General features: G+C 35.8%; 1 protein-coding gene across 5 annotated transcripts in view; it reads left to right on the top strand.

Moving 5' to 3' along the window:
- Positions 1-16,050, top strand: part of MON2 (MON2 homolog, regulator of endosome-to-Golgi trafficking) — a 129,055-nt gene that overhangs the window by 93,863 nt on the left and 19,142 nt on the right. For all 5 annotated transcript variants that reach the window (XM_004700487.4, XM_004700486.4, XM_045289923.1 and 2 more), the window contains 4 exons: positions 528-718; positions 2,173-2,233; positions 8,996-9,119; positions 12,138-12,345. In XM_004700487.4, the coding sequence (XP_004700544.1) occupies positions 528-718; positions 2,173-2,233; positions 8,996-9,119; positions 12,138-12,345 (584 nt within the window). The remainder of the gene's footprint in view (positions 1-527; positions 719-2,172; positions 2,234-8,995; positions 9,120-12,137; positions 12,346-16,050) is intronic.

The following is a 16,050-nucleotide window of genomic DNA, read 5'->3' as shown; positions in this document are numbered from 1 at the left end:
TATATCTTTTGATAGCCGGGCACCATCAGCTTTCTTCACCACTTTTGCTTATGCGCCCAATACTGATCACTTCTGAGTAAGAAAACCACATCCGCCAAATTATTTTCTGCTAGAAGAGCTAATGCAGAGTATTCTAATTCCGTAACATAAAGTTCAGGAAAGCAGCAACACTCTAACTTTCCTATTCTTACTCTAAATTTTTCTATTATTAATCTAATTTTTATTATGATAAATATTATAGTCTTTTCTTATAAGATGGACCCAAGATCAAGATTTAAAAGTATCCTTTTAGGATACCTTTATCCTAAAAATGTTTTCTGTTGTATCCAAAAATAAATAAATAATTTGAGAACCAGATCTTAAGAATTATTTTTGCTGGAAAACAACATACTTTTTAAAATGGAAATATCTCTGCTTTGATTTTTCTTTCTATCTGATATAATATTTTAAAGTAATTAAAATTGTGTGTGTTTTCTAATTGTGTACTTATCTTAATACATTTTTTCTTTTCTTTTTTCTTTCCCCAGACTCTTAGGGTTCCTCTAAGTTTGAAGTATTCCTGTCCTTCAGAAAGCACATGGAAACTAGCAGTTACGTCTCTCCTCAAAGTTCTTTCTATTGGGCTACCTGTTGCCCGGCAGCATGCTTCTTCTGGGAAATTTGATAGTATGTGGCCAGAACTAGCCCACACTTTTGATGACTTTCTCTTTACTAAAAGGTCAGCTTATTCATTTAAAAATTAAGAAAGCCTTTCAAGAAGTGTCTTGTTACATCTGCAGTTGCTTTAAAAATCATGTGTTTATTACAAAATAATTGAGTATTAAGATTGTTAGGTTGTACGAAAGGGCTTAAAAATTTTTTGGAAAATTTTTATTATTTTACTATCATTTTTAAAAATATCTATAACCCCTTTGCATAGAAAGTTATCTTTTAATTTTCCAAGCCCCCTGTTATACAAAACAAAATAGGTTTGGGCATCCACTATGTACATTATTAGCCGTGGAAATTCATGCTTTAATCTGATGGCCACAGGACACTACAAGGAAGAAATGACTTTCTTAAAATCAGTATATTACCAGAATAAATAAGATCAATGCTGATAATGATGAACCCTTTCAGATGTTTCTAAAGTTTGGTTTTTAAGAAATTGAATTTCATTGCTTCATATTCAAAGATTAATATGATGTATGAATTATTCTCCCATTAAATTTTTTTATCGTATACAGAGATAACTGAAAGAAAATTTGGATACTTTATCAATTTGAAAAATGGTATCGCTAAATCTAAATATATCTTTACATTTCTAACAAAATAGAGAATTTAGTCTCAAAAACAGTTAAGTAATCTAGATTCAAATTGTGGCCTTGCTATTTGCTTTCATTGTATTTTGGGGCATGTCATTCACCAATTTGTTTATAAGTATATGATATAATACCATGTGGAATTTCATTAAGAATATCTGAGATCATACAAATGAAATATTTAATACAATAGCTGGCTCTAATTTTAGCTGCTGTTATTTTCATTACTGTTCTATTCTTGCTGTTTTTAGTAAATAGTTAGAATAGCGTTACCTTGCTCATTCTTATTAAGATCTTTAAGGTTTGCAGTTCACCTGTGTTCTCTCAAAACTGTTACCAAAGAAAGATTATTTGCTTTAGAAATCCTGAAGCAGAATTTTAAATGTTTTGAACATCTTTTCAGATGTTATCCACCAATGCAAAGATCTTTAGTACATTGTACTTATGACAAATGAGTGAGTAATGGGCAATCTCTAAGTGAATGATTTAGCTTAAACCTTGGCTCTCTTAAATCACTGGCAGGATAGTTGAGCTCATATCATAGTGATAACTGGTACTATAACTGTGGATGATAGATAATATTTTTACTTTCCATCATTTTTTCATTTTTAGCATTGAAGATATTTAGTTCTATAAATTATATTTAGATCAGGGTTTGACCAAGTGTTTGTGATGAGAAATTCATGGTTTTGATTAACATTCTTTATAATAATGATGTTAATTTAAAATAATTTTTCTTTATTGAAAATGATCGTATCCCAACTGAGTGGTAAAATGGACATTTTTATCATTTGAATACTGTTTATTTTCTGTTTAAATTTCCAAGGAATGCATTTTTACCCTTAAAAATAAACTTTTATTTGTTTTTTAGCATACCTCCAGATAATCTCTCTATTCAAGAGTTCCAAAGAAATGAAAGTATTGATGTTGAGGTGAGGAAACTATTTAAAACATTTTTTTGTGCCCATTTGAAAAATTAAGTATTAGAAATGTTGAAACTGAAATTACTGGAAAAATAAAGTAGTTGCAGATTGAAATTGAACATGAGTACTAATACAAAGATTGTTAGTGTTATAAGGTGCCATCAATTAATTTCTGACTCATACTGTTGCTCTGTAGAATTGAACAAAACAGTGCCTAGTCTTACACCATGCTCAACTCATTGCCATGGTTGAGCCCATGTTTGCAATTACTGTGTCAGTCTGTTGTATTGAAGATCTTCCTCTTTTTCCCTGATGCTCTACCTTATCAAGCACCTTGTCCTTCAGTGGAGATTAGTCTCTCCTGATAACATGTCCAAAGTATATAAGGTGAAGTCTAAGGAACATTCTGGCTGTACTTCTTCTAAGACATTTGTTTTTATTTTGTAAATTAGGTGGGTGGGTTACATATCATCAAATCATCATTTTTGTAATCTACAATTTCAATAACTAATTGCATTTGTTTGTTCTTAATCCCTTCTCTGATCTACTCACTATATCATATCTTTGCCAACACCATAATTCAGATTTAATCAATTATCCTTCCTTAGTCATATAACCAACTTTTGCATGCATATGAGGACATTAAAAATACCATGATTTCAGTCAGTCATGCCCTAGTACTCAGAGTGACAGCTTTACTCTTTAACACTTTTAAGGAGTCTTTTGCAGTAGATTTGCTTAGTGCAATAGTATTTGATTTCTGGACTGCTGCTTCCATGAGCATTGATTGTGAATCCAAATAAAATAAAATCCCCTGACAGCTTCAATCTTTTCTCTTCATCATGGTGTTTCTTATTGGTTCATTTGTGAGGATTTTTGTTTTCTTGATGTTGACATGTAATCTATATTGAAAGCTATAGTTTTTGCTTCGCCATTAAGTGCTTTAAGTCCTCATTGCTGTTAGCTGCAGATCACTGTTAATAAGTCTTCCTCTATTGATGCCTCGTTCTTCTTATAGTCCAGGTTCTTGGATTATTTGCTCAGCATACAATCTGAATATGGTAAAAGAATACAGCCTTGGTGCCATCTTTCCTGATTTAAAGCCATACCATAGCTTCTAGGTCCAGTCTATATATGGTTCCCATGAGCACAATTAAGTGGTCTAGAATTCCCACTCATTGAAATGTTATCCATAATTTGTTATGATCCACAGTCAAATGTGTTTGCATAGCCAATAAAACACTAGCAAATAACTTTCTGATATTTACCACTCTTTGCCAAAATCCTTAAGATATCAGCAGTGATATCACTTCATCACAGCTTCTGAATCCAGCTTGAATTTATGGCAATTCCTTGTTGATGTACTGCTACAACTGTTTTTTAATTATCTTCAGAATTTAACTTGCATGTGCTATTAATGATATTGTTTGTTAATTTCTACTTTCAGTTAGATTTCCTTTCTTGAAATGGGCACAAATAGGGATCTCTTACAGCCAGTTGGCCAGGTCACTGTCTTCCAGATTTTTTGGCAGAAACGAATGAGTGCCTTCCAGCGTGATATTTTTTGCTTAAACATTTCAGTTGATAATCCAATCCTTGTTTCTTACCAATGCTTTCAATGCAGCTGGACTTTCTCCAATACCATTGATTTTAATCGTATACCACTTCACAACATGAATGTCAACCAACTCTTTTTGGCTTTGTATTTCATCCAAATGTCTTTATATTTCTTCCATTGTCTTTTGGTGCATGCTGAATTGTTCAGTATTTTGCATATAGAATCCTTCAATATTGCAACCTTTTGCTTAAATTTTTTCTTCAGTACTTTCATCTTAAAAAATACCAAGTATATTCTTCCCTTTTGGTTTCCTAACTCCAGGTTGATGCATATTTATTTATAATACTTTACTTTGTCTCCTGGAGCTGCCCTTTGAAATTTTCTTTTCAGCTCTTCTACATCATCATTTCTTCCATTTGTTTAACTGCTCTATGTTCAGGAATTACTTTCAGAGTCTCATCTGACATATTTTCTTTCCTTCCTGTATTTTTAATGACTTTTTGCTTCCTACGATTGACTTTTTTAGATTTATAATAGACTTGAATTATATGCATGTAATCTAGTTAGTTGATTGTATCCATTCAGAGAAATAAATCCATTAGGAAATTTGCAGATATTTGAGATTTTACACAGCCATTTAGCAAACTAGGTGTTTGTAGTACAAACACACAGCAAGTTACTTAGGCAGTTTCATTTTTAACCAAGTGTTGATAGGGGCTAGTGGCATAGTGTGTGTGCCTTGGGGTGCTAACCTCGAGGTCAGTAGTTTGAAGCCATTAGCTACTCTGATGAAGAAAGAAGAAGTGTTTACTCCTGTTAAGCACTACAATCTCAGAAACTCACAGGGTGTAGTCCTACCCTGTCCTAGAAGGTCACTATGCATGGTGTGTTTGTTTTGGAGAATTATAAATGGAAAGTGAAGCCATTTTTTTTGTTGGTAGTGGGGTAGTTTTGTTCTTGGATTTTTTTTTTCTTTCAATGAGATAGTGGATTTCTTAGTAAATTGTATTAATGTGTATTAATGCAAATATTGCTTTTGTGCCACTAACAGCATTTTGTGAAATATTTTTTAAAGTTAACACTATTGTTGTTAGGTGCTGTTCAGTTGGTTCTGACTCATTGTGACCTGTGTACAACAGAATTAAACACTGCCTGGTCCTTGCCCTCCTCACAGTCGTTATAATTCAGCCCATTGTTACAGCCATTGTGTCACTACACCTTGTCAAGGATCGTCCTCTTTTTTGCTGCCCCTCTACTTGACCCAGTATGATGTCCTTTTGCAGGGACTGGTTTCCCCTGGCAGAATGTTCAAAATGCATGAGACAAAGTCTCGCCAGCCTTGTCTGTAAGGAGCATTCTAGCTGGACTTCTTCCAAGACAGATTTGTTTGTTTTTCTGGCAGTCCATGGTATTTTCAATATTCTTTACCAGCACCATAATCCAAATGTGTTGATTCTTCTGCCTTTCTTTTTCAGTGTCCCATTTCACATAGATCTTAGGTGATTACAAATACGATGGCTTGGATCAGGCAGGCACAACTTAGTTCTCAAAATAGCCTCCCTGATTTTTCAACACTTGTGTGGTAGTTACATAATCTGTTGTCAGTTTGAGACTGAAGAGTGAAGGGGTGGAGTTTAGCCTGTCAATCAGGTTGCAGCTTGATGACCTCATTTGGAGGCGCTAAGGAGATAAATAGCTCATTGGAGGCAGGACATCTACTCATTCCCTGTGAGACATGCTTGCTGACAAGACACGTGGAGCTATGCTAGAGCCCTGGAGCTAAAGGAGCCACATGGAGACCCCTGCCAGCGCTGAGGTGCTTCCACTGCCGTTGGATCCACAAGACTTTCCACTCACTGGCTTGTGATCTTCCTGCATTCGGCGTCATTACATGTGTTTTGTGAGTCTGAAGAGGAATTTATAGATTGCTATCAGACATTTGAGCTATTATCGGGCTTACGGACTTTATCTGGACTGGGCTGGGATGTTTACTCAATATTCAATTGCTCTTGGATGTAAAACTCTCTCTTATACACATATAAATGTCTATGAATTTGTTGCTCTCATCTACCCAGGCTAACACAACTTGAAAGAGTTGTTTTGTGGCAGATTTGCCCAGTGCTATGCATGGTTTGAGCTTTTGACTGATGCTTCCATGAGCAAAAATAATGTACTACATATTAGAAATAATCCATTTGACAAAAATAAATAGAGCTCTACTTTTTCTGATGCAGTAGTACATTGAGAGGGAACTGCCAAAAGTTCAGGCCAGATTCAAAAGAGGACTTTGAGGGATCTCATTGTTGATGTCAGTTGGATCTTGACTCAAAGCAGAGAACACAGGAACATGTTTACTTGTGTTTCATTGACTCTGCTAAGGCATTCAACTGGTGGACCACAAAAAAACTGGAAAACCTTGGGAATTCCAGAACACTTCATTGTGCTCATGAGGAAATTGTACTTAGAGGCGGTTGTGTGAACTGTATGTGAATACTGTATGATTTAAAATCAGGAGGCAGTTGTGTGAACTGTATGTGAATACTGTATGATTTAAAATCAGGAAAGATGTGTGTTCGGGTTGTATCAATGTTTGTTAAATTTATATGCTGAGCACATTATCAGAGAGCTGGATGATATGTAGAAGAGTGCAGCACCAGGATTGGAGGAAGGCTTTTAACATCCTGCGGTATGCAGATGACACAACCTTGCATCTTCAAAGTGAGAAGGACTTGAATCACTTGCTGATGAGCATAAGAATTGCAGCCTTCAGTATGGATGTAAGGAAGACCAAAATCTGGACAACTGGACCAATCAGGAACATCATGATTAATGGAGAAAAAATTGAAGTTGCCAGGGATTTTGTCTCACTTGGATCCCCAATCAATGCTCGTGGAAGCAGCAGCCAAGAGATCAAACAATACATTAAATTAGGTAAATCTGCATAAGACCTCTGCAGAGTATTGAAAAGCACCTGACACAAGCCATGGTATTCGCCATTGCATCATATGCATGTGAAAGTTGGACATTGAATATGGAAGACAGTGAAGAATGCATGCATTTGAACTGTAGTACTGGAGAAGAATATTGAAAGAACCATGGACTGCTAGACGGACAAGCAGATCTGTATTGGAAGAAGTAAGACCAGAGTGCATTTTAGAGACAACGATCGCAAGACCTCATCTTAGATATCGTATATACTTGTGTATAAGCCAAGTTTTTCGGCACATTTTTAATGCAATTCTTGTGGTAAAATTAGGTGCCTCAGCTGATATTCGGGTCAGCTTATACTCGAGTTAATATGGTACGTTGAACATATTGTGAGGAGAGATTAGTTTCTGCAGAAGGATATCATGTTTGGTAAAGTGGAGGGATGGCATAAAAGAGGAAGGCCCTCCCTACACAAGTACTCCCCCAACACAAGAACACTTTGTTCTAACAATTTGACAGTCTGAGATGCTCACCTAACTGGCATGATCACTGAAGACAATGGGTGCACAAGAAAATGTGATGAAGAAAGCGGATGATGCTTGGCTACCAAAAGATATAGCACCTGAAGCCTTAAAGACCTGAAGATAAACAAGCACCATCTAGCTGAGAGACAACAAAACCCACACGGAAGAAGCACACCAGCCTGCCCCTACTCGATCGCTGAGGACATAGGGAGTGCATTAGCAAAAGTGGTGAAGAAAGCAGATGGTGCCCGGCTATCAAATGGTATACAGCATCTGGGGTCTTACAGGCTTGAAGACAAACAGGCGGCCATCTAGCTAAGAAACAACAAAACCCACAAGGAAGAAGCACACCAGCCTACCCCGACACGAATGCTGAAGACAAAGCGGGTACATAAGCAAATGCGGTGAAGAAAGTCGATGGTGCCAAGCTGTCAAATTACACAGAATCTGGGGTCCCACATGCTGGAAGATGAACAAGGAGCCATCTAACTGAGTTACAACAAAGCCCACATGGAAGAAGCACACCAGCCTGTAAGATGACAAGGTGGCGAAGGGGTCAGGTATCAGGCATCAAAGACAAAAAATAATAATAATAATAACATTGTGAATGAGGGGGAGTGCAGAGTGGGGACCCAGGGCCCATTGGGGGAAATTGGACATCCCCTTGCAAAAGGGCTGTGGGGAGGTGAGGAGCAAATCGGAGTGCAGTGTAGTAATGATGAAATATGCAATTTTCCTCTAGTTCTTAAATGCTTCCTCCAGCCCACTACCATGATCCCAATTCTACCTTACATATCCGGCTGGACCGGAGGAGGTGCACTGGCACAGCTAGGAACTGGAAATACAGTGAACCCAGGACAGATGAACCCCCCAGGACCAGTGGAGAGAGTGGCGATGGCGGGAGGGTGGAGGGAAGGTGAGGGAGAAATGGGGAGCAAATGACAAGGTCTTCATATGGCCTCCTCCCTGGGGGACGGACAGCGGAGAAGTGGGTGAGGGAGACGTTGGATGGGCTAAGATATGATAAAATAATAATAATTTATAAATTATGGGGAGGGGGGAGGGAGAGGGGAAAATGAGCTGACACCAGGGGCTCAAGTGGAAAGCGGGTGTCGTAAGAATGATGAAGCCAACATATGTACTAAAGTGCTGGACACAGATGACGTATGTACAGATTATGATGAGTTGTATGAGTCCCTAGTAAAATTATTATTTAATTTTTAAAAAAAGGAAGGCCCTCAAGGAGATGGATGGACACAGTGGCTGCAGCAATGGGCTCAGGCACAGGAACAATTGTGAGGAGGGCCCAGGACAGTTCAGTGTTTCCTCCTGTTGTGCACAGGGTTGTTAATGGTTGGAGCCGACTCGATGGCAACTAACAACAGCTTTCTTTGATAGTTAGACTTTGTGGTTATGAAAATATGGTCTCTACCTTAATCTTATTTTGGATGTGTTAATATAACCTGGGTAATGACATATACTGATGATTTTTCTTCAGAACACTATTTACATTTATCACTTGGAATTTCATCATTTGTCAATGGTTGGATGTTTAACCAACATAATACTATTTTTAATAAAGCTTCTAAAATAGATGAGTTGAAACAGACTGGTAATCCTTATGCATATTAACCTAATGTTTGTGAACATGAGGGTTCTTTAAATTTTTCATTTAAAATAAAATTAAAATTTTAATCTAGAAATTATAGTTTGATCATAGTATTTTGGGGGAAACAATTGGATTTTCTGCTTTTGTTTTAGGTAGTTCAGCTTATCAGCACTGAGATACTACCTTATGCCAATTTTATTCCCAAGGAATTTGTTGGTCAGATAATGACTATGCTTAATAAGGGCTCAATACATTCTCAGTCATCTTCATTTACAGGTATGTTTTTTGCTGTTGTTGTACGTGTTAATATATATTGAAGTAATTTTGAAATGCTGACTTTAGAAATGTTTGATTCTATTAGGACTGTGGGAAATGTGAACTGGAAAATAACAAAGTGAATTTTCAAAATGAAATATAAGCCAGGGTTTATGCAAGAGAAGTATAGTTAATATTCTGTGGCTAAGACATATTTGCAAACCCTGGTGAATTAAATTACAAAATAAGTATTTATAGAACCAATTTAGATCATTGCCAGCTGATACAATTTACTAAAATACGAAGTCATGAATTGGGAGGGTAATATGGTATCAGGGGGAAAAAAAGGGTGTGTTCTACTACCTAGTAAGTAGTGATCTTATAAGTCTCAGTTTTGTCATCTGTAAGATATATATACCTGCCTCATGGCACTATAAACTGTAGAGTTAGCCCTTTATAAATAAGATGCCTTAATATTTTATAAGAGAATTAACATTTATTGAATGTCTTTTATTTGCAAGGTTTTATAGTAGACATGTACTGCCTCATTCCTACCAACATTGCTAGCTAATGAGCCAAACCCACTTTTGTCGAGTCCGAATCGACAGATAATCGTGACTCCATGAGGTTTATGCATTTATATAAAAGGATAGGTGTAATGAGTTACAAAAGTTGAAAATGATGTCCAAAGTCTTAAGATTGGGGGCAAAAACTCATATTTGGAAAGTACATTATATCATGTAAATTTACTGGGAGGCAATATATGTTACTTTTGCTACTATATCTCATTTTCTAAATTGTGCTAAATCTTAAATATTACGGAGGTATCATAATGTGATCTTCTGTGAGGTGATTACTTTTAAAAAAATTTATACTCCATATATCCTTAGTCACCAGAATTTGCCGGAATCATTACTAACGTTAGCTTCTGAGCTGTGCTGAGAATACTTTTATGCTTCATTAAAGAATATTTGTGTACACACTTCAACCACTAGATGTCTCTCATACTATTTACTTCATAAGCTAGTTCGATTTGTTAACACAAATAATTTTTAAAACTGACCAGTGACATCTGAAGTGTAGATTGAACAAGCATGAGAATCTCAGGGGGAAAAATTTTTTAAGTCCATTTATGTTCATCTAAGCAACCTTTATTACTAAAACTATATTTTAAAACATATAGATTCTTATAAAGTACATAATAAACACAATATCCTTAAATGGGTATTAATGTTTTAAGTTAAATAAGGTCTATTGCATTACTATATGTACTTTTAAATATAGTTTTCTGTTGTCTCTTACAATTTATAGTATTAAATGAACCAAGACAAGGAAGGCACAGGGACATTCATAAAAATTTATCATAAAACACAAACTTTGGCTTTTAAGTATTGCCTAACAGCCAAAGCTCCCAAGCATTTGAGAAAATCATTCAAAATGTAAGACAGTTTGGTGCAATGGAAAGAGAGTAAACAAAGGAAGTGAGTAGGTAGAAGTTGATAGGATGGGTTGGGATTACTTCTCTAGAGAAGCAAAACTGGTTGTGTGTGTGAGAGAGAGAGAGAGAGAGAGAGAGAGAAACTGGATGCTTCTCCTGACTCACATGACTACAGGGGCTGAGAAACCAGGAAACAGAAAGGCCACAGGCTGGTGGATGCAGAGGCAGATGAATCCAAGGTCAGCAAGTCAGGCTTGTAGTTGCGCAATCTAATGAATCCAAAATTGACAGGTCAAATGGTAGACTATGGAAGGCTGCCTGCGTAGACAGGCAACATGGTGGACTGTTGGCTCAAGTCCAGAGAACCAGAGGTTGATGAGCCAGATGCAAGATCTAGAACAGCAAGACGCTAACAAGTTCCTCCAGTGAGCCTACTTATATAGGAATTAGAACACACCCCTGAGGAAACCTTATTTCAGTTGCATGAGGGGTATGACATTAATAAGTGTGTTGCACCTCTCTCTAATCATCTTACAACTTGTAGGATCTGCTGTAAGCAGATCCTGTAATGGAATTGATTACATTGTGCTATGTCACATGCCAAACAACTGGGAAACTTAAAACAAAACCTAACTCACAATATGGTACTATCTTGGGTTTGCAAATATGTGTATATATGGCTATTTAGGCTCAATTTTGTTAAGCATTTTCTTTAATGAGTTCTACATGCTTTTAGAAAATATGAAGCACACCTAGCAGTCTCTCTTACATGTATTTAATATGAGTTAACTTTTCCAAATTATATTTTCTATCTTCAGTTAATCAAAAAGTTGAAAACCTAATTGTTTTAGATTAACTTCTTAAATTGAGTGAATGAATGCTCTTTAGATGGCAAGATTCACTTTCAAGTACCTTTCTTACTGGTCTCCAAAGTAATGCTTGGGAGACCTCTTTCTTCCTGGCTGGCGGTATTAGAGATTCCAGTCCCATAGCAGTAGTGTGCTGATAAATGTTGAACTAGCTCCCAAGGTCGAAAAAACTTGATTTGTAGCAATTGCTACTTTGATTGGTATAAATACGCCCACCATGATTGTAAGTTATCTATGGTATATCACTGAATGTGCAGTGGAGAAGAGAGGTCCACGATTGGTACCTGTAATATAGTATAGGCAGGCTTCACCACACTAGTGCAAAAAAAATACTTTGGAGTCATCCTAGTCTCTGCTGTATAGTTTTTAATTGAAGCAAATTCAGAAAGGCAAAAATTCATTTTCCATAAATAAAGGTATTTTTACTCATTTTCATACCCTAAATGTCTTTGATTTCTTACTCTCTCCAATTTGAATCACTAGAACCAGTCAAATGTTGAATAAAAGTGATGAGAGTGGATAATCTTGTCTTGTTTTTTATCTTGGCAAAGTGGGGTGGAGGGTTGTTCTTTACTTCACCATATATATGTGCCTAACCCTAGGTTTCCTGTAGATCTCCTTCATCGGGTTGAAAATTTTCCTTTTACTCCTAGTTTGCAGAGAGACTTGTTCATTGTTTGCAGCAGATTGATTTAACCTCGTATTAACCATCAAAAAATATTAATTTCACAGAAGCGGAGATTGATATTCGTTTGAGAGAGGAATTTTCCAAAATATGTTTTGAAACATTGCTCCAGTTTTCCTTCAGTAATAAAGTCACAACACCTCAAGAAGGCTACATATCACGAATGGCGCTCTCAGTGCTCTTAAAGAGGTCCCAAGATGTACTGCGTCGCTATATAGAGGATGAACGATTAAGTGGCAAATGCCCTCTTCCAAGGTATCGATTTTATTTTATTTTATTGAAGAAGAAAGTCCACTGATAATAATTATAAATAACAAAAAAGCTCTGAAAATTAAGGATTCTCGTGAGTGATCTGAATTGAAGCTGTTTATCATTTTATTTACCCAAGTAGTGTAAATCTTCATACATTTTGCTATGTTTTATTATATGTCTTTTCAGACATCTCAAGGATGTTAAGATGTGTGTGTGTGTGTATATATACACCACACATATAATGTATACACACACATATGCACACATATATATTACCATTTTGAATTTTTAAAGAATTGAATTCCCCAACTTCTTTCCCATATATTTTGGGGTAAGGATTTACAGATCTCGGCATACAATATTATCTCTCTGTAGTGAAAATAATAGATAATTCTTACTCTAAGTAATTTAGTTTGTTTTACAGGAATCTCTTCTCATAAGCCCTTAGACCTAATCGGGATCTCCTTCTCACAGCTCTCCAACCAAAGCCAAAGGAAAGACTCTAGGTCTAGGCCTTTCTACAAAGCAAAGGCTAATCAAAAATTTTAAGTACATAATCATAAATTATGCTAGGAATACAAATATTTTTTTATGTTTTATATTTAAAATAGGGTGTAGGGCAAAGCAAAAGAAGTAAAATTTTAAAAAATATTGCATGCCAAGAAATCAAAGTCAGCAAAGAAGTTCATATTTCATGGGTAGTTTCGAAAGGAGTAAATCACTAGCCCCAAATGTTTGTACATATTTTTATTGTCAAAAAGTATAACGATATATTCTGTTAAAAACAATGAGTTTTTTAGTATATGTGCTGCCGAAGCAAACACAAAACGCGAAGAGTTTTAATGAAGGCATAATAACAGTTTAAACTAGAAATAAGAATTCATAAAAGTAAAGCTATACTCCCAAGAAATTACAAGCACCCACACAATATTTCTATGGTTAAACTAGGTGCAAAAATGGCAGACACTAGATCTGATCTCCTCTGGCTTCCTTATTGCCATGAGGCAGACGTCAGACTTGCTTCCACCCTTCATCCTTCTTTATCTGTTCTTACACCAATCATACCTCCCAGGGCACTCTACTTCTGTTCTGGGTTCAATCATTCATTGCAGTGGCCGCACAACTCACAAACAGTACTCACAATTATAGGTGGACGTTAATAGATTACCACAAGTTAGAAACAATAATACAGTCAATGGTCCACGGTAGTGCTTCTCCTCAGCGATGGCCACACTTTCTCCCATGGTGCGGCCAGCTGGTGAGTTCAGACTACTTGTAATATGCTACCAAGGCTACTTTCCCAGAGAAAGTACAAAACAGTATAGCAAGGAACACTGTTGCCAATCCTCAATAGTCCAATCATAATGGGAGCAATAACAATCAACAGAAGCCAAGCCCAAGCGTTTCAGCAACTTGCATTGTTGTTTTGATATACATTCTTGACCAGATGTCTACTTCTGTCACAGTCGTTCACTTCTGGACATTGGTGTTTGAATTTTAGTTTGAGCCCCTTAGTAAGCAGTCAACTCAAGGAGAACTCATAGCCTTCTCTAACCTGTGAAAAATAGTCTTCAGAATACTAGGTTAGAGATTGTTGGCAGAAGTAAGGGAGATCCATTTGGTTTTGAAGAGCTACGTTTCTCATCATAGTCATTTCAGTATTTACCTTCTAAAGTCCATGAGTGAAATCATTTTAGAACATTTGTAATTTATGTAGTTAAAATTTGGAAATGTCCTATGTCATTTTCTACTATTTAAGGTACAAAAACAAAGGGAAATGATTATACCATTTTAATTTAGATTTGGACTAATGAGGAATAAAGAAGAAAATAATTTTTACATCTAGCCAAGTGAACATTGAATCTCGGCAATTTATTAATGTTCAATATAACCTTGTAAACCCTATAGGAATTCTTCCAGTTTACTCAGTCTAATATAGTTAATTTTGGTTCTATGCATTCAGGGCCAGTAGCAGTCTGAAAACCTTATCAGCTTCTTAATAAGGGTCCTAGAAGTTTTGATTTCAAGTCCAGCTGTATCCATGTTTGATATATAAAGCTCTTCACAATTAATAGAGTTCATTTTTGCTAGAAATATTTTGATTAAACATTTTCAGTGTTATTTGCAAAGTAAACTTTATCTGCACCTGGCAAACGTAAGGTGGTTTTGATAAATTTAGAATAATAATTCTTTTTAAAACAGGGAGGGTAAAGGGAGAACGGGTAGGAAAGAGGGAACCGATTACATGGAACTGTGTGTGACCTCCTCCCTGGGGGACAGACAACCGAAAAGTGGATGAAGGGAGACGTCGGACAGGGCAAGATATGACAAAATACCCATTTATAAACTATCAAGGGCTCATGCGGGAGGGGGGAGCGGGGAGGAGGGGAAAAATGAGGACCTAATGTCGGGGGTTTAAATGGAGAGAAAATGTTTTGAGAAACGATGTACAAATGCGCTTTACACAATTGATGTGTGTATGGGTTGGGATAACAGTTGTATGAGCCCCTAATAAAATGTTAAAAAATAAATAAAATTAAATTTTAAAAAAGAACTAGGAAAAAAAAAAGTGAAAGACTTAATAGTAACAAATTACAATAGTAATGCAAAGTCAAATAAAGTCAACTCAAAAATAAAAAGGCACTGAAATGAATGTCTCCAAACATAATAACTTTGTTTTCAAAGAGGTTCATATATTTCAATAATTTTAAATATATGAAACATCATTTTAATATAAAACACATTATCCAGCTTAGATTACATAAAAATGTTTTCATTTAAGATTGGTGTAATTTAAGGATTTAACATTCTTTTTCAGAACAAATTCACTTTATCAGTTCTCCATAGGAAAAGTTCATTATCTTTCAATTTCGTTTTTCCACGAGCTTTTAGAAACACCTTTGTAAAGATTTTATTTATCATTTAAATAATCAGAGTAAGTTTCTTGAAGAAATACTATAATATAAACTATCTGGAAGTTGGAAATTTTCATATTTGCGTAATCCTCTTGTCTGCATGATTTATAGGATCCTTTAGAGACTCAACAGAGAATAATTTCTATGTCTTTAAATCCTAGTTATATCAATTAAGAAAAACAGTACATTTTTTAAGTAGACTAATATCAAAGTTTCTCAGAGTAGTTACCTAAAGCTCAGATTCCAGAAGCCATTTTTCTTTCTTTTAATTATCTTAATAAATCATTTTATTGGGGGCTCGTATAACAATGCATACATCAGTTGTATCAAGCACATTTGTACATATGTTGCCATCATTATTTCCAAAACATTTTCTTTCTACCTGAGCCCTAAAACCATTTTTATTGAAAGAGAAAGTAAAATAAAAATAAAAAGAAGAAAGAGAAAGTAACAGATTTTCAATAACACCATTAAGGGCACCAACCTGGTCTCTAATTTGATCTGAGGCAGAAACAGATATAGAGCTCAAGATTAGAGGCAAACTCTCAGAACAAAATGAAACAGAAGAACCACATACATTTACGAGCCTGAGGTCAGCTTCAAAGCCAAGTTTATACAGTACCACACAATATAAGCAACTTAGTTTCTTTGCATCAGTAGTCATGACAGCATAAATAGGAATTTATCGTCCTAGAATGGAAGAGGGGGGGGGGAAAGAACCAATGGAAATTTAATTTTTCTGAAGTATAGTCACCTTTGTGTGTGTGTGTGTGTGTGTGTGTGTGTGTGTGTG

Source organism: Echinops telfairi, unplaced genomic scaffold, assembly GCF_000313985.2.
Source record: "Echinops telfairi isolate 266 unplaced genomic scaffold, ASM31398v2 ScPeMD7_2;HRSCAF=8, whole genome shotgun sequence".
Taxonomy (NCBI): domain Eukaryota; kingdom Metazoa; phylum Chordata; class Mammalia; order Afrosoricida; family Tenrecidae; genus Echinops; species Echinops telfairi.
This window is presented reverse-complemented; position numbering and strand designations above follow the sequence as displayed.